This window comes from Magallana gigas, chromosome 4, assembly GCF_963853765.1.
Source record: "Magallana gigas chromosome 4, xbMagGiga1.1, whole genome shotgun sequence".
NCBI lineage: Eukaryota > Metazoa > Mollusca > Bivalvia > Ostreida > Ostreidae > Magallana > Magallana gigas.
Genome location: NC_088856.1, coordinates 44003378 through 44023197, shown reverse-complemented (window position 1 = coordinate 44023197; position 19820 = coordinate 44003378). Strand labels below are relative to the sequence as shown.

The 19820-nt window shown below is 32.6% G+C and overlaps 1 protein-coding gene across 2 annotated transcripts; it reads right to left on the bottom strand.

The window, feature by feature from the left end:
* Positions 1 to 7369: 7369 nt before the first annotated feature.
* LOC105332087 (uncharacterized) lies at positions 7370 to 9760 on the bottom strand. Of its 2 annotated transcripts, none has more exons than XM_020068846.3 (2): positions 9360 to 9760; positions 7370 to 8649 (listed from the first exon to the last, which is right to left on the bottom strand). In XM_020068846.3, exon 2 carries the CDS (start codon positions 8646 to 8648, stop codon positions 7596 to 7598), a length of 1053 nt encoding a protein of 350 aa, XP_019924405.3. In that variant the 5' UTR covers position 8649; positions 9360 to 9760; the 3' UTR covers positions 7370 to 7595. The 2 variants fall into 2 exon arrangements, with proteins under 2 accessions (XP_019924405.3, XP_019924404.3); XM_020068845.3 differs by having other exon boundaries at positions 7370 to 8736; positions 9360 to 9756.
* Positions 9761 to 19820: the final 10060 nt, after the last annotated feature.

Here is a 19820-nt window from a genome sequence, read left to right as displayed (position 1 = left end):
TGTACTTTCAGTAATTTTAAAAGCCATAAAAACATTTCAGTACTACAAAACACTTTAAATTTGTCAAAAAATTTTACAAATGAAATATGTACTAATATACCAGTAAGTCACAAGTGATATTATACTTTTTAAAGCAGTACAATGTATCACTTAAATGACAACATCAGGAAACCTGGCTCAATCAATTCTGCACACACATGATAAATGTAATGAATGTGTAACTTCAATGGTGTAACTTCAAAGATATTTAGATATCCAGTGGACAGAAAGATATTTAATATATTGAACAAAGATCAAAGTCATAAACACTTATGTAACACTTATGTAACATATGATTGTCTGTATGAGTTTCAACTATCAACATTCTATGTACACCAAAATATGATTGCGTCAATAACAAAAACTAATCTGAAAAACATATTTCCAGCGTAAGAAATTCATGGGATTTCTGCAAATCCCATTTTCTCAGAGAGTGTACAACACATCTCCTAAAGTTTATAATATTTTCAAACTCCTGGTATTCCTTTCAGAGGTTCCCACCCCTTAAAATACAAATAATCAAGCAGATTTGCAACAAGATGCCCATATAAACCTTTCCTTTTTACACAAGACATTGTAGCTATTTAGATGACCTTGCTTGGCTTTCAATCAGCTTAAACCAAATATATCTACATATGGAAGACAAGTTGTAAGTTTATTACATGACAAAGAAGTACCTTCTGGGCGGCTTCAGCAGACTTGACTGGGTCATTAGCAATATCAAATTGACAATATTTTCTATATTCCTGATCTTCAGATCATCTGGAAGCCGCAGGTAAATATGTAGATTAGAAGAAAAAAGATACACTAGCTATCATTACAAAACTAAATGCTGTCATTATCAAAACAATAGGGTATGTCCTAGATTACACTTTTTTATGGGCACATGCAGTATCTGAGACATGGTCAAAACATTACCATGATAACAGTTATAACAACTCATTAAGTGGGAAATGATATATAACTCTAAAATTTGTTATGGCTTTTCATACTCTCTCTCTCTATCTTTCCATGATCTCTCTCAACATCTTTGTCAGCAATATTTCTAGTGCAATGTGGCATTATTGAAATATATATATGGTTCATCAGGGTTGTCTCTAAAATTTGAAGTAGAAGGAAGAAATGAAAAAGTAGAAGGGGGGGGGGGGGGGGGGGGGGGGGTCTGGAGGTCTTGCTTATAGCTGCATTGTGTTGAAATGAAATAATAGCCGGGTAATTAAGGCATTATAGGCGGGGGAATTTCCCGCCTCCCAGGTCTTAGATACAACCCTGAGTTCATAGAAGCAAGGCAATCAATAACAATTACATGTACACTGTAATTACTCTCTCTCTCTCTCTCGCTCTCTCTCTCTCTCTCTCTCTCTCTCTCTCTCTCTCTCTCTGAGTCTATCTCTCTCTCATTATCTCAATCGTATAATGTTATATTTATATAACAAATGCAGACCCTTGATTCATAAACACTCTCATCGTTAATAGATAAATATAAGACATAAAGTTAACAGTTTGAATAGACTTTATCATAGATGTTCAAAAACAAACATTCTCATACACCTCTGCTGTTAACTTTTACTTAATTTATATTCTTTTGATTTGAGATAACCTATGGCTTAAGGGCAATGGTTGGTGCACTTTTACATGTAATGAAGATTAATATATGATAAGATATTGTTGATGATAGTCCTTCTTAAATTAATTACAGGTATGCACATTTGCTCAGAAATCCACACTGTTAATAAATGTCTTGCTCTGTTACGGTCTGTCTTCATTCGTTTTATCATGATAAAGGAAATCAAATTAAAATGCATTGGTTTTTTTCGCACATATGAGGATTATCGTTCAATTTGTTTCCTAACATTCTTGAATCAACTTCTTTCCTGTGTATATTTTAATGCATAAATCAAAGTTTTTTATTTTGATTAACATTTTTTTTAATTAACTGGACTGTTCTATTGTTGCAAATCCTCTCAGAATGGTAGTTATTTTTTTAACTTTTGAATGAGTGGAAATATATTTGGCTGTTTTTTTTTAAATAACTTTTGTTTTTAGTTTTTTGTTGTTTTTTTTTTACCGTAGGTATATATGCGTAATAAAGGAAACTTGTACTAGGTATGTATACAGAAACATATGTATGAATATTCATTGCGAGCTTGCCGGAAAGGCCCGAGAAGTTGCGATTGGTGGATCGTAAACACTTGGCTAGCGAGTGTTTGATTTTTAGTTCTCTAAATGGCTGAAATTTAACATTCTATAAAAAATAAAAGTTATATTCACCTGCACTTTGTCAAGGAGATAAATGTAACATTTGAATTTTTCAACATTGGACTAAAAAGATCAAGAATTTCCAGAATTCTATAATTGGTTATGATCACGATCACTGTCGGCCGATGAAATATCTTCTTTAAGTTTCTTAATGTGTTCGGCTATGACTTTAAACTAAATGAAGATGACGAGGTTTTACTTGCATGCAACACTCAATTTGACATGTCTGTACATGCGTGCATCACACAATATTAAATTATTGCTGGTTCTGTTTAATATCATCGTATTGATCTCAAAAACGGCGATCATTGCATGATTTATAACTAAAATATAACGTACACCCGTTTGTAAGATTACGTGTTGTTTACACTATTCATTTAATCATTATTTATTCTTGCAAACAAAAGATAAAGTCAATCTGGTTTTAAAATCCACTCAGTTTGCTGAGAATGAAAAATGTCTGCTTTAGGGATAGCTTATTATAATAAACACTAAGCACATTTTTTAATGTTAACCCTAATAGATAGAATAATTTTAAAATTAGGAAATAAAATGTGAAATTGTCAACATTTCGTGACTGAGCTGTCTTCTCATCAATAGCACAGATAAAATAACTAAAAACAATACCAATTAAAATAAACTACCCGTGACGTTTTCGTGATTGATTTATGTTAGTCTTTAGTGATATTTTTAAAAGAAAACACACCAAAATTGCAACCAGAGGTCAAAATCAATACATCGTTCCTAACTACTTGAAAGTTAAGTGGAAATCATTCGCCCTGACAGCAAGACAAATAAATTTGTTTACTTCATATAGAAAAAACGTAATACTGAGATAATACCTGTAGAAGAATTTTGGTTCAGTTTTTTGTTCCTTCGTTTAAATCGTTACTAGTATACCCTTCTCTAAACATCCCTTTTAGTTGTGTTCTTCACAGGCACACTACAGATTCACCTCTGAGTCAGTTGATTTTTTTTTTACTTTGTCCTCAGTCTTTCGCCGGGTTTCGTTTTTATTTGTATGTAAAACGGTTCAGAAAAAAAACTTCTTAAAAACTATTCTGGGGTTGCCTTCCTTGACGTAATTGTATACATGAATGTACTGAATTGTCTTCATTGGAATGTTGGTTGTATGTGGGCTTTGCTTATCCTTTAATGCTAAAGAAGGTGGTTTCAATGATTTTGGTGATATATGTGCGTATTTGTTCATGGAACATTTTATATAAGTAGTTAAATAAGAGGACTTAAATTTTTGCATGGCGTGTAAGTTGTAACAACTGTATATACATGTATGTACAAATATAATTAAATCGATTAGTCATAATGATTGGCAGTTGTATATTCGACTAACATCGAGTTTTATACAGAAAATTAACTCTATCTTTTATTTCAATGATGAAAATATGGTGTCTCAAAAATACTGGTAATCCGAATTACTAAAGATTGATTCTTAAAGCCCCTTTTACAATTGGCGCACGGGCACTTTTACAACACTGTGCGATCGTAATTTTTTAGATTCGCACGAGCTGTCTCATACGTTGCACGAGCTCTCGCATTCGTTGCTTGCGTTTAAGTGCTCGCATCAAGTCTCCTCAAAATAGTGGACATGCACACTAGTCATACGCGACCGAATGCGATCCAAATCATTGCAGTGCGACGCACGAACAATAGTACGAACGTTTTACAACGTTTTGTGTACTCGCAAGAGTGATGTGATTTTTTAAAGGTCGTAAGATGAATTGCTGCTGTATTTGTGTTTGTTTGCGACCCTGAAACAGTTGCTTAACATGTCTCATGTAATCTTGCAACGTTTTACCATCATTGTACGACTTCTCAGCCTCAATATGCCATGATTTGCCACTAGTATATATACCCTGTATAACAATCTGTTTCAGACCACAATTGACAATATACATTTACTGCATGATGGTGAGAGAAATATAAACTTAAGATTTATTTCTCCAAGAAAAATCATATTTCTTGAGGGCTTCGCCCGAGGAAAATTTGTTTTTCTGGGAGAGTAAATCTTCATATTCCCCGAACATTAATGCAATAAACGTTTTATTATACCGAACAACTTATGATTGTTTAAAATACGTTGATATCCAAAAAAATGTTTGACTTTTCAATAGCAATAACGTTGTGATTGTTTGATTTCCTATGTTACTGTCTCACTTTTCTTTCATAATTTCAAATCATAGATAAATAAGTTGGTTTTGTGATATAAAGAGAATCATAATGATCAAATATCTTTTATCAATCATACTTGTCTACATCGTATGCTCATATTATTATGCAATCGCTCTGTCACGTGATTTTCTAAACCAATCAGATATAATATGATAATCATATTGACTATGAGGTATAATAATAAATACCACTGCATCTCTGTTTCTTCTTGGGTTGCATATTTTCTTGCTTTCAACTATGTCTACTGAACAGCGCCGGAAATGGGCGGTATATATATACCCCCTCTGACTCACACGTGCATTCGTACCATGGAACGCATGATCGCAAATCTAATCGCATTAGGACACGTTCAATCGTCCGATCACCAGCTCTCTCGAGCGATCCTATCGCTTTATCTTTCAAAAGTTGCTTTCATTGTACAACAGTCGCATACATACTCAAGGTATATCGCAAGATTTAATGCGTTTACATCGCACAACGCTCGCCTAGATTGTGCAAACTTCTTATAAATACCTTTTTTCAATGTGATATATCGGCAACAGTTTACGATTCATATCTATTTTTTTCGGTCGCACTTATATTTTGTCGCTTCTGCTCGTGCGCCTATTGTGAAAGGGACTTAAGGTTCTTAAGTTTGGGCGAATATGTGGCGGAATAAAGAGAAAAAAATGGAAACGTTTAAGATAACAATATCATTTTTAGCTCACCTGAGCTGAAATCTCAAGTGAGCTATTCTGATCACATTTTGTCTGTCGTCCGTCTGTCCGTAAACTTTTAACATTTTCAACATCTTTTCCAGAACCGCTGGACCACTTTCAACCAAACTTGGCACAAGGCACTCTTAGGCAAAGGGGATTCAACGTTGTGAAAATTATGGACCACACCCTTTTACAAGGGGATATAATTAGGAAATATGGAAATTTATGGAGAAATCTTTAAAAATCTTCTTCTCAACCATTTGGCCAGGAAAGCTGAAACTTTTGTGGAGGTATCCTAAGGTAGCGTAGATTCAAAATTGTAAAAATTATGAACCCCAGGGGTAGGGTGGGGCCACAATTGGGGTCGAATTTTACAAAGGATTATATAGAGTAAATCTTTAAAGATCTTGTTCTCGTGAACCATTTGGCCAGGAAAGCTGAAACTTATGTTGAAGCATTCTCAGGTAGTGTAGATTCAAAGTTGTGAAAATCATGACTCACGGAGGTAGGATGGGGTTACAATGGGGGTTCGAGTTTTTACAGAGGAGTTTATAGTGAACAGTCTGTTTCTTCTTCTCAGAAACTAATCAACCAGGAAAGCTATTACTTGTTTGGAAGCATCGTCAGGTTATGTAGATTCAAATTTGAGGAGTAGGGTGGGACCACATTGGGGATCTAGTTGTACAAAGGAAAACATTTTAATTATTCACAAAAAACTGAAATATTATCATGTTTGGTTTTACTTATATGCAAGCATTTTTACACATTGCTGATTCTTTAAAATTGTTTAGACATTAGCCCCTGGACGATTCGTGGGCCTTACAAAAGGTTCAGAGTGTGATGTAGTTTATATCCTGTTTATAAACAAATGGTTTAGTATCTTTTTGAGAACTGCAATGCTCAACATATGATATGACTGTAAAATCAACTGGGACTGGATCATAAACACAAGAATTTCCCGGGGCATGGACTTTTATTTATACAGGATCTACATGTAATATACCACATTTTTCACATTTTTTTATTATTATGATTCCATTAAGCTGATTTTATCATGCCTACTGTTGCTCAGGTGAGCGATGTGGCCCATGGGCCTCTTGTCTGATATTGCAAACATCAACTAAAAAAATGAAACCCCTCAGCCACCGTGTTTTTTTCTATATGAGCTGACACGCCTTTAATATACATGCATGCTGGTAATTTGTTTTTGAAATATTCCTTATATCGTGACTATTAATTATTTTGTAGATAGTTCATGTACCGGATAAAAAAAAACCAACTCTGGTCAGAGAAAAAACATGACGTTGACGTCGAAGAATTTTTTTCCCTGAAGAGTGAATGTTTTCAAGAATAACTTTTATACTAGTTCCTCTTTATTCACGTTCTAAGCAAGCTTCAGCTATTAACGTTGTTTGCTTAATCTATGATACTTTCTAGTTAAATTTGTGTATTTTATTTCGCAAATAAGGTATATTTAAGATTTTACTTTTTACTTTTTGAATAACAAGTATATAGTACATGTATCTATCTCCCTAATGATAAATCACATTAATATAAATCTAGTGAAAAAAAAGAGAAATTATTAATAATAATAACAGGAGAAGTTACACTGTAAGAGATTATTGCTTGAAGTATTAAACGTTTTGTTTTACATGTACCAGTGACTTACTCAGTTTCAATTGGCAGCTTAACATTTTGCATTAATATCTTCATTAGTCAATAAATTATATATATAAAAAAAAGATATATTGAATAATTGAAAGTAACTTGCAAATCAGAAAAAAAAATGAGCTGACAATAAATGATTTTTTAAGTTATTATTTTTCAACACACGAACTGACAGATTTGTATTCAAATCAAATATACTGCAAAATTAGCATAACTTAAGACATTGGTGATTTTTGATATTAACATGTAAGTGGTAAAATTTTACTCGTACATAGAGATGTTTGCTTTGTGTAAATAATTGGGGAAATAGCTCGGTATGATGCCACTCGGCTTTTTACTGTTTGCTAATGGAAAAGAGAAACATTTTGTTAATAGTTAAGTTTTAAATTATCTGAATATGTAAGCTATTACATTAGGAACATATCATACAGATGCTCATATTAAATCAGCTATCAATGGCAATTTTCATCAATATTTTTAATAAAATGAATCGGTGAACAAAAAAAGGAATCAAATTGAACGTTTGAGCATTTGATTTTATTTTTTAATGTTTGGATCTCGAGCTCAAGCACGCATATTGAATAATTCAATGGGCATGCCTTCTCATAAGAATCGCGTTGATATGTTTAGGCTTATAACTATTTAAACAAACATTATTCAGCTGAAAATCAATCGTAATACCAACAGGATCTACTCAATGGTTGTGGTTAACAGATAAAGGAAGAATTGAATTTTTTCGATTTACTGCTCATCGCACTGCTCAAAGGATTCCGCCAACTCGAGAAAGCGGAGAATTTGGTTGTACTTTTCGTTTTCCTCAACTTGTTTGCGATCTTTACTGTCAGTTTTGAGGGTCCTTTTAATGTCGCGGAAGTCTCGAAGAATGGCTGACGTCGACTTGTGTCTGTCAATAAATTCCGGTAACTGCGATTTTTTAATTAAATGGTCTTGCTCCCTGCGGTTAAGCTTCCTCGGAACAGTGTCTATATCACGAATGACGTTTCTGGTTTCCCTGTCAATAAACTTTTTCATTGAATATGATGTTTTACAATTTCCTGGGAACATCTTTTGAAATTCTTCCTTCAAGTTTGGCTGGTATCTTTTGTGACGTATTCTTTCTCTCCTTTCTTCTTCCTTCTGGTCTTTCTGAGGTTGTTCCCACAGCGCAACACGCTTTATCGTCGGCAGAAAACTTACAGATAACTTAGATTTCGTGTCGTCATTATCGTGATTCGAAAGGCCTACCTTCCGCATTCCATTGTAAACGCTATCATCGACGTATCCTCCGGAAGTAAGATCGTCTTGTATACGAACATTTTCTATAGGTCGAGTTATATCGGGTAAGCTTTGATGTACTCTACCTGCGCGACTAGGCTGTCTGACTTCTCCTAACACCTGTTCTACCATAGTTTTGCTTCGATCTAATTTTGGAGGAATTATTTCTTCTTTTGTGTTCTTCGTTGTTAAGGACTTACTAGAGGAGTCAGATCGTTTTTGATGCCGTAAACGTTTTTGTTCCCTTTTCTTAATGGATTCCTCTTTTTTGAAAGGATCATATCTTTCAAATCGGTGCTGTTTGTAGACACACCCAGTCGCTATGTATTCTAACACAAGGTCCTTCAGTTTGTGAATTTCCCTACCTTTATTCATACGCGTATAATATTCCTCACACTCAATTTGCTGAAGTTCGCGCGACAGTTTCCATCTTTCTAAGTCATTCTGGGTGGAGGTAAAAGACGCGGCTAGACTGCTCATACCATTTGACTGTAGAACCAGACTGCCTGATTTTTTCATTCTACCAAAATGAATTTCATCGACATGAAAACGCAATGAATACTTCAGTTAAAAGACTGTCCCATTCCTTTCTATGGCATTTTCTAATCTGAATAAAATACAAATAACAAAAATAGAAGCTTAAGCGCGTTTTGCTTTATTGAAATGATTTTTAAATAGTTCTAAAATAACTTGGAGCGACGGGATAATTATGTTTTAACAAGAGAAGCGAATATCTCTGCATAACATTGAAAGGCCTATATCATATGTAATTATCTAATTACTTGGTTGAAATTACAGGTAAATTGTAAAATTTAAATATAGGTAGTAAACACAAAAATACAACATAAAATATGTCTATAGCTTGACGCGTTTGAATCTTATATTCATATTGTCTTCTTTTATTTTCAAAGTATTTACTACATGTATAATACAGTGTATATACCTCATTAGCGGACCCGGACCCACCCCCCCCCCCTTCCCCCGTTTACTCTAGCAAATTCAAATTTATCAAATTTACATCAACCCCCCCCCCCCCCCCCCCCCCCCCCGGCAAACTCAATTATAAATCTTCCGTAATATTTACATTTCAAAAATAGATTAAAGTATTATACAAATTTCAAGATTTTTTAAATTTTATTTCAATTACATTCGTTTAAAAGAGACTGTTTGAACTTATACATCATGCACTATCTTTCAAAACAAACGTAAGTTCTATCATCTAATACTTACATTCTACAGTGTGGGATACTTCAAATAGTTTGGAGCTTTTTCTTTCACTGTCATAATTCAGCGAATTGTTTCTCTACAATGGGTCGCTGGCACAATTGGGCCTATGCATATCCCCTCTTTACCACAACCAATAACGATTTCCGTGACCCGTCGTTTGTACAATTTTCATTTTACAAACAATTAACAAAAAATGATTCAATACTCAACAAAGGCCCCATTTAAATGCTTTGATGGATTTTTCACCAACGGGCCACAGCCATATGTCAACAGTTTCGTAATTATATTTAAAACGATTAAAAGATCTCAAAACATCCACTTCGATGGCGACCTTGTAAAAAGAAAGTATTGATTTCATTGTCGGTATAGCACAATGCAGGCAATGGATTTTAAATTTTCTGAAAAAAAAGACGATCGATTTATCATAACTGGAATAGAATTCAAACCTCCCTCTTCTATTTCGCCCTATTCATTGTTTTTATACAAACAAAATTCCCGCTTATTCATAATGAATTATGCGAAAACATGACATACATATGCATGTATTTGACACTTAGTTCTGAACTGTTTTGATTTAAGATAAGCTTCAATATAATTTCTTACCCCTATTATACTTGTTCCGATAATGGCTCGTGAAACATCGATCATATTTGTACAACAGACTATCAAATCATGCTGAGGTCAAATCAATTTACACAATTTTCTCTTTAAAAGATTTAAAATGTATGAAGTTGGAGTGGAATTTCATTTAAAAACCAACTGAAACTTGAACAATGTAAAACGCCGTGTCTTTTTTGCTCTTTTGAATGCATTTGCCATATCAATATGTTACATTGAAGTTTTAAAATTCAGAGAATATAAAACTCTCTATAATAACAATTTTCCCCAACTTTGTCATAAACAAATAGAGAAAATCTTTGTGGTAAAATTGCACAGAATTACCGCTCTTGCTTTATGGCATATACAAAAAACTCTTTCTGGCTGACAGATTCGTTTCTCATCCTTTTATTCGTGTACGTAGTATATATTTATTCATTCACTAGACAGGCACCTTTTTAAAAAAAATTGAGTCTGTTTGTTAAAACTTTTGGTCGGATTGAATGATTTCTTAAGAATTGCGGGAAAAAAATAAAACCAAAAGTATCTATAAAATACAGTTTGGGGAATCCTTTTTCAGAGTTGCGAATAAATAAAACTCAAAATGTCAGAGCTGGATTTCAACTAAAAACAAAAAATTAATGCTCATTTTGTCTGAGTATGATACCTTTTCGTTCCGCCGATCGCAAGAAGTTGGCTGTATGCTATTTTTTCATGCATTGTGCATTCAGTATAATTATCCTTTCGGAAATTAGACGAATTTAACACTAGCATACATGTATTTGCAACAGGTTTTTCTTGATTTGATAAAGTATCGTTGTCTTTCTTTTATTTAATCATTATGAATATAATGAACATGCTGGTAATTTTAAACAATTTCAAAAACACTTTATTATCATTTGTCTTTCAGAGGTAAAGATGGAAAAATTCAATCAAAATGTATATATGTTTTTCTATTTAGAATTACAGTTCAGTGAATTACATGTACTTGTAATTGACATACCATTACCATTAAAACAATTTCTAAATAATTATAGATAATAAAAAATGCACCCATTTTTCCTCTACATGTACATGATCCAATAAAAGATCAAGTAAATCTAATTTAATGAGCGGATGCAAGTTACAAGCATTTGTACAACTTTTACCCAATCTTGCCATATGTGATTAAAGCATGCGTACATAAACGTAAATTGTGTTTTGTAAACATCGCGACACACACAACAGCGTTGTATTTAGCAACAAGGGGCGTGCATTACAAAATCAAGCTTTCTATTGAGAGGGTTGTTCTAAAATTCGCTCTTTGAAGATACATGTAACCTTTCCATTGGATGTAACTGGCACCCGGTCAATGAAATTGTTACTACAAAACAAATCAGTGCCTCTGGTATTATCGGCAGAGCTGTTATAAATACAAACACCTGTCACTAGTTGGTTGCATACAATTTGTCTATCGTATCAATATAATTTTATTTAAAATGTAAAGCCATTTAAATGCTTAATTGCAAATTTCCTGTAGGAATCATTTATTACGCTAAGCATGATCAAAATCATACGTCAAAAATCGACCAAACAAGTATGTTCAATTAGTCGATCAAGTCTAAAAACTCTCTCTCTCTCTCTCTCTCTCTCTCTCTCTCTCTCTCTCTCTCTCTCTCTCTCGCACACACACACACACACACACACACACACACACACACACACACACACACACACACACACAACTACATGTATTCTAAAATTTAATTACGAGGAGTGGATAAACAAGAACATTTTCATGCTATATAAAAAGAAAAGCCCTATATACAGATTTAGCAAAACAATCAAAATTTATGGGATGTACCTTTGCTTAATAATAGTTAACTTAATACCGTAACAAATAATTTCTTAATAACTTTTAACTCTGGTAAAACTGATGATTATGTGTGCCAACCTTTTTCCTATTACCGGCACAAGTACATTTAATGCTCTGTAATATACATAATAACTCTAGAACATTGTTGGTCAATTCATAAAGTCTCGATTACCAATAATAACAATGTCATCTCATTATTACCAACCTCATAGAGAAATATCATAACTACACTGTAACTACATAAATATCCACTATTGTACAGACAAGCCAAGTGTGTCAATGGCAGTATCAGAAAATTCGTCTCCACATGATTTGTTCGTCAGTGCGCTCCAGGTCCCAAAGAACACGTAAATGCATCTCATTTTACAACGAAGCATGATAGTGTCTTCTTTCTCCGCAAACATCAATTAAATGTCAATCCATTCTAATATCAACAGACTTCGAGCTGAGATTTGTGCTTAATTGTTAGTACTTATGCTGACAAACAACTAAGTTCACCAAAGTCATTAGTTTTTAAAAATGGAGAAAAAAATAACTTAAAAAATTACAGACCTTTAAGCCTAACTAATGTTGACTACAAGATATTTGCACATGTACTAGCAAAACGTTTACAAAAAGTAGCTGATAAAATTATCAAACGTGCACAAAGTGCATATATTAAGGTTCGTTATATCGGCGAAAATGCACGATTGATATTAGATGTTTTTGAATACTACTTAAAAAATGATCTAGACGGAATACTTCTTTTTCTCGATTTCGAAAAAGCGTTTGATTCAGTAGAATACAATTTCATGTTTAAGACTCTAAAAAAGTTCAATTTCGGATCTAACTTCATAGGAATGATAAAAACACTTTACAATAAACCCATGTTTAAATTGAAAAACAATGGATAGATATCAAAACCATGTACAATGGAAAGAGGTATTCGACAAGGCTGTCCAGTCTCTGCCTTGTTATTCATATTTGTACTAGAAATATTAGCTTTTCAAATAAGGAATGATAATCAGATTAGAGGACTATCCTTTCAAAGAAATGATACAAGTGATGATAATATAAAAATCGTTCAACATGCTGATGATTGCACAGGATTGATAAAAGATACTGAATCACTAACTAAGATACTTAAAACAGTTTCAGAATTCACAAGAGTTGCCGGACCTAGACTAAATATAGATAAAACAGAATGCCTATTAACTGGTACATATATAAACGAATACGCTAATGAATCCTTTATCGGTGGGATAAAAATTACGAAAACCTGCACTAAATCTCTGGGAATCTACATTGGGCATGATAAAACTGTGTGCTATGAGAAAAACTGGATAAGCAAACTTGAAAAACTTGAAAAAATTCTAAGTGTTTGGAAAAAACGAAATCTTACAATATTTGGAAAATGTACAATCATTAACACTTTAGCTATTTCCAAGATATTATACAATGCCTTTATTTTACAAAACCCAAAAGTTGATTTCTTTAAAAGTGTCTCAAAACTTATATACAACTTTTTATGGAAAAAAAGAGATAGAATTAAAAGAAACACTTTAATTGGTAATATTGAAAAAGGTGGTATTGGGATAATTGATGTTGAGAGCAAATTTAATGCTGCAAAGGCATCATGGATAAGTCGAATAGTAAACGTAGATAGCATTACATACAGAACACTTAGTAGTATTTTACAACAACATAATATTTCGGTCTTTGATATTATCAAGACTAATGAGAGTAAATTAAATGATTTGAAATTTTTTGAAATGCTTAAACTTCCTCAATTTTATGGAAATGTGATTACTGCGTTTAATAGTTGTAAGAAGCAAAAAGTAATTGGTAACTTAACGAGAGATGAGTTCTTAAGCCAATTTATATGGAATAATAAACTTTTTCAATATGATTCAAAACCATTGATTTTTAATAATTGGATACGGAGTGGTATTTTGTATGTAAAAGACATTTTTGACGAAACAGGGGAATTGTATGATATTACGTATTTCTCAAACAAACTGATTAAAAAGAATAATATTCTGTGTGAATATTTAATGCTTAAGAAAGCTGTTAAAATGTATAGACAAAAATTTGATTGTTCATATGCAAAATATGTTAACATAAGAAAAGATGTACATTTTTTGTTTAAAAACAATGTTGTAGAATCAATAAGAAATGTAAAAAGCAATTTGTATTACTCTATATTTATTGATACGAAATTTCATAAACCGATCAAAGAGAATAAATGGAACAGGATATTTAACATTACAGAAAGTTATATTTGGAAAAATGTATATACGTCTAAAATTAAGAGTATGTATGAGAAAAGAATATCAGAATTTAACTACAAATTGTTACATGGTATTTTGAACAATAATGCTTATGTAAGCAAGTGGAATAAAGATGTATCCCCGCTATGTGAAATATGTAAAGATGAAGAAAATATTAAACATTTACTATATGACTGTAAAATTATCAAGACTATCTGGGAGAAAGTCAGCTCCTTTCTAAAATTTGATATTACTTGGAAAATTATTGTACTTGGATTCTATGCTGAAGTAAGCGATAAAACACTGCTTTTAAACAACCTAATAGCTTTTATTACCTTTAGTATGTATAAATATAAGATGAAATGTAGATTAAAGGATGAGAAAATGTCAGAGAAAAACCTCTTATTTAGTTTGAAAAGTAATCTGTGTATGCAAAATACTGTTCTAAAAATGACTAGTTGTATTAGAAATGATATTTACCACGATATAGGTGATTATTTGTAGACACTAAATGTGCGATGTATGATGATGATGATAATGATGATGATGATGATGTAATAATGAATATGTGAATGAACTTGTTTTATAATAAAAGAAAAAAAAAAAAAAAAAAAAAAAAACTAAGTTCACCAAAGGTATGGTATATCGTTCGTCGGTGGAAAAAAGTGAAAAAGGGTTGCACATGCCCTGCTAATATTAATAATCAATCATTATTAAGTACATTCATATCATACTTATGACCCTTTCCCCTTCGTATGATTAAAAAGTACCTAATGAATATTACAAGGAAATCTTAATTCAAGATTTAAACGATTGGATTATTGTAAATTACTAGCAAAACACCGATCCCCGATACATAATTTACCAATGTTAATTATGAATAGGCACATGATTGTATCGTTTTTGTGTTGCTTGTAAGATGTGTGCTTCCCCGTCCCTTTTTTTCTTTTGCAAAACCATGCAATTAAATAATTGATGTACTTTGGCGGGAAAAAGAAAGAGGAGGTTCGGACTTCGTACAATGCATAAAACAATCATTATTATTGACAGACCTAAGCGGAAAACTAACTAGTATAAAATTCAAAATGTAAATGTGAACTTAAAATTTTCTTTAAGGCATGCTAGATTTAGAGTTTATAAATAAAACGTAATCTGTCACGATATCACTTATGGTACCAATTGAAATGTGTTTTTTTTTTCTAAGTTGTTTTTTCAATGAAATAAATGTCATTGAGTTTGAGTCCATAAAAAAAGTTAAAATGACCAAAACAGAGACATGCATGCATGCGTGTCTGATTTTGTTTCGCTTTGGCATTCTGATATACCATGCCAACATAGTTTGAAATTTGAGGTGTAAGTAAGGAATGAATTCAATATTTATTTGTTTTATACGATGTAAAATGGTTTGGGACAGTTTACGCTTTATAAACTGCGAAGCGGTTTATAAAAAAAGCGTAAAATGTTTGAAACCATTTTATATCGTATAAAACTAATAAATATTGAATTCGTTGCTTATAATTTATTTTTTTTACTCTTCATTGTAGATAAAAACGGTCATTTTACCTTTAAAATTACGTAAAATTATTAAAAAATTCAAACGTAACGTCAGGCGTATTGATACGTTTTTGACGTTAGTCTTACTATGACGTAGGCAAAATTCTTTATACGATATATAAACATTTTTTAACCACTCAGAAAGCGCGTTACACCCAGAATTAAATCATTGTGATTTAAACAAATGCAAAAAAAAAAACTAAAATGCAAATGGAAAAAATAATCAAGAGATCAGTTAAATATTATTATAATAAATCGAAAAAATAATGTTTGTGACATAAAAGGAATGTTTTGAGTGTTGATCGTTGTGAGTTTCTGTGATTAAAAATCTTATATTGCTTCGTTTCTGTTTATGAAGTCTTTCAAGTAAGTGAGTTTGCAACTGAGTAGGCAATTTCAATCCATTCCACATGTTAACGTCACTTGCACTTTTACCATATTATTCAATTACTGACGTTCGACCTTTTATATCTATAACTTTAGATCAAAATTCAGATTGTCGAGGTGTCTTAAATATACGACATAATGACTGATTCTAGTGCTACTACCCACGCAATAAGATCAGTGTAACTGACACTCACAGAAAACAAGAGACGCATGCAGATACAAGACTTTGAAGTTTCGTCCATGCTTTATCTTAAAAAAACCCAAATTGAATCATTTCAATCGTCTTGCGTAAGCAATATTGGATACATGGTTTGTAGTTGACCTAATATGGTTTTTACGTGGTCAGTGAATTCCCTATGCACCCCTCCCCCACGTACCTGTAAGGTGTTTGGGGGCAGGGCCGGGTTTTTTTTTTCTAAGCTAAAAATTAAATTTTGAAAAATTGCTACAACCCCCACTTCAGCGATGGTTGAAAAATAAACAAAATTAGCTTAAGATTGCGATTTAGGATCGTCAAGATTATTGGTTAACATTTTTTTTTTGGGGGGGGGGGGGTATTTTGCCTCACAATATTTCGGATAAGTTTGGCACCTCAATTTTGAAAAAGATGCTCTGTGCAAGCTAAGAAGTATGACAGATATCGATAAAAACTATTATTATATTATACATGTAGTTGTTTCAGGTTTCATCGGCAAGAGAAATAATCAACCGTGCTTGAATCTACATTGGAGTATTCTTAACGGAACGAAGTGAAACATGACAGTGTATTACATATCCAGTAGAATTGTGCGATGGGATACTCTTTTTACATTCCTTTGACGTATTAGTCTACTACCCATGCAATCAGGTGGGCTGTAGTTTTTATGTTATCGCAGTTTGTCGGTCGTTCTGACAACTGTTCCCACTTCGTTTTCCAGACATTTTTTCGTTGTGGTTAATTTTGGCGAATCTATTTCAGATTTCCGGGATGTATTATTGATGCCCTACAGTTAAAGTGTACTTTTACGTTTAATCAATAGACACATACGTATTTAGATTTTAAATGTGGCTCTTTTAACTATCTGGTTACATAAGACGTCCGTTAGGTGAAGGTTAAACAAGAAAAAAACGTGGCTCTTTCGTGTAGATCCTACGATGCTATCCCGCCCAAATTAGCAATAACCACCAACCAACTTGGACTTGCGTTAATTTTTATTTTCTGGTTTCAATTATTGTTACTTTTATTTCTTAAACATCTCTCTTTTTCATCATCGTATTCATTGATATAATGTTACGTCCGTGCATCTATTAACCCAGATTGATCCAAATAAACTAAAAATATAATAATGATCCCAAAGATTATGATAAGATTAAGATTAATATTATCATAATTAAAACGATATGGTTTTGTATTGAAAGTCAGGTTTGTCTTTTATTTTATTTTAAATATAAACCAAAACTTCTCCAGATCTATTTGATATTACTTACCTCCTACATTGTAGTTCACGATTGTTATAACTGCTACAAAGCCACAACTTAATAAAAATGTGCAAAGTACGAGGGTCAATCAATAATACAAAGACAATGTGACTGTGTATAATAAAAAGAGTCTTGACTAGCAGATTAATTTATGCATTGCATTGATAGTTACAAATGTATCAGCAAAAATACACTTATAACTAGCAATACTATTTTTACAGGTACAAAATAGCAGTAAAATATAATATATTAACTAGATAATACCCCTCATAAGCACGTGAAATAACGGTTTACATATTAATTAAATGTATGCTGAAACACATTTTTTTTTCTTTATTTTTTGGAAGTTGATTTTAATCAACTCCTCTATGCAGTATCTCTGGCAAAGCGGAAGTAAAACAATGCTTGGACCAAAACACAATCAACACCGCCGACAAAACGTAATAATTGAAAATAATCGATAAATTTGATGTACATTGTATTGTTTTCAGAATTAAGAATTACATGTAGGGAAATTTATTTATAAATACCTCAAAAATAGTCAGATTTTACATGGTACGAACAAATTAGATATTTTTGTAGTCGAATGTATTTCTATGCCAGAATTTCATTACTGCGATGGCGTTTGGAATCAAGCACAGACTACCCAATCTAGAGATAGAATCAGTACTGAGGTAGACTAGACTTTATTACATTATTATATTTGTTTGCTAAAAATTGCTTTGACGCACCTTTCAAGATATATTCGATTACTGTCAGATACAAGACATCGTAGAGTTTGATGGTGTTAATTCTATATTTGAATATTACACAGCGTGGTTCATATATAAATAAAGTTTTCCATTTTTGTCGGACAAACCCGAAAATTCATATTTAATAAGAAAAAAATGTGCTAATTCTTTTAAATAGAGTTAAGAACTACTTGCAGTGCAAAATAACAATCATATCAGTGATATCAAAATAAATAATAATCAGTAAAATCTACTCCGGCAGTACTAAGGTTAATCAGTCCAAAACTAGCACAATTTTGTATGCGCCGTAAATTGCAGTTTTTATTACTATGGGAGGCACTGTAGCTCCCAGGTCGTCAATCCGAATTTTTTCAGACAGGGAGCTACAGACCTGCAGCTAGATATTAAGGGAGCGGATGGAAATAAAATCTGAACTGAAATCCACCTCGATACAACGTCTCCGTTAAATTTATGCTTACATAAGTTATTCATATAGACGTAGAGTTACTAACACGATTTTTAATAAAATATAAAAAATGTTGACTATCTATATTACTATATATATAGCTATCTTTCAGTGGTTTAAAATTGCAATGTTATCTAAAAATGCGAATGCATGCAGATTCTAAGATAAAGTTCATTATCCGAAGAGTTTGTCCGATGCATGTTAAACTCGTCCTACTTTTCAGCCTAAAATCCACCTTTACACCTGGAAATATATAAATCCTCGTGTATCCAACAATGAGTTATAATGTCAAAGTAAATAAAATTTAATTTAACGCGTGTCATGTTGTGACTAATAGAATCATTCATTATTACGGGTGTGGGATAGTGAAATTCCACCGAGGGGACAAGATTCACGGTCTAGGACGAGGCTTTGCCGAGTCCTAGACCGTTAATCTTGGCCCCGAGGTGGAATTTCACTATCCCACACGAGTATATAATGAATGATTATTTTTCTCGCATTATATTACCTTAAAAAAATGATGTTTGACAACTTTCTGTTATGACGTTCAAAAGATTACCTTCGGTTTATCCCTCCGCGTGCTTCAAATAGTGCAAGTCAAAATGAGAGCATACGACAGTTTTTTAAATTAAAAATATGATAAATTGTAATTAATTTAGCAACACAATTACTTAATGGATAATCTCAATGCACCATTTTGCATTTCCCTACAGCAGACAACGTTTGTTTACGTTTTAAAACGGCGTAGTAATACACAGTGTAAGACAGAAAAATCTCACACTGCTGTCTCACACCGGACAAACCGATCTCACACCGGTGATAATGCGAGAAATACATGTATACAAGCTCTGAAAAGATAAATAGGTATAGCCAATGAAAAATGACGTTTGCAACTAGAATTTTATGATATGGTTCTGAATATTCATGATATATTCGGAAGATTTCGGAAAGTTTCCTTTGATTAACAAAAATTACTAAGTGTTCCGAATAGGTGTGTTACAGTATCATTTTATCGAACTGATGAAATTTCAAAGAATCGGAATAGCCTGATTACGGCGATTTCTAGGAAATCAGCCAAATACTCTTATATGATGAAAGATAAGTAGCAGTCCCTGAAACGCTTTACTTTTCCACTCGAACGGTGAACGCACTCTGAGTGAACGGGGA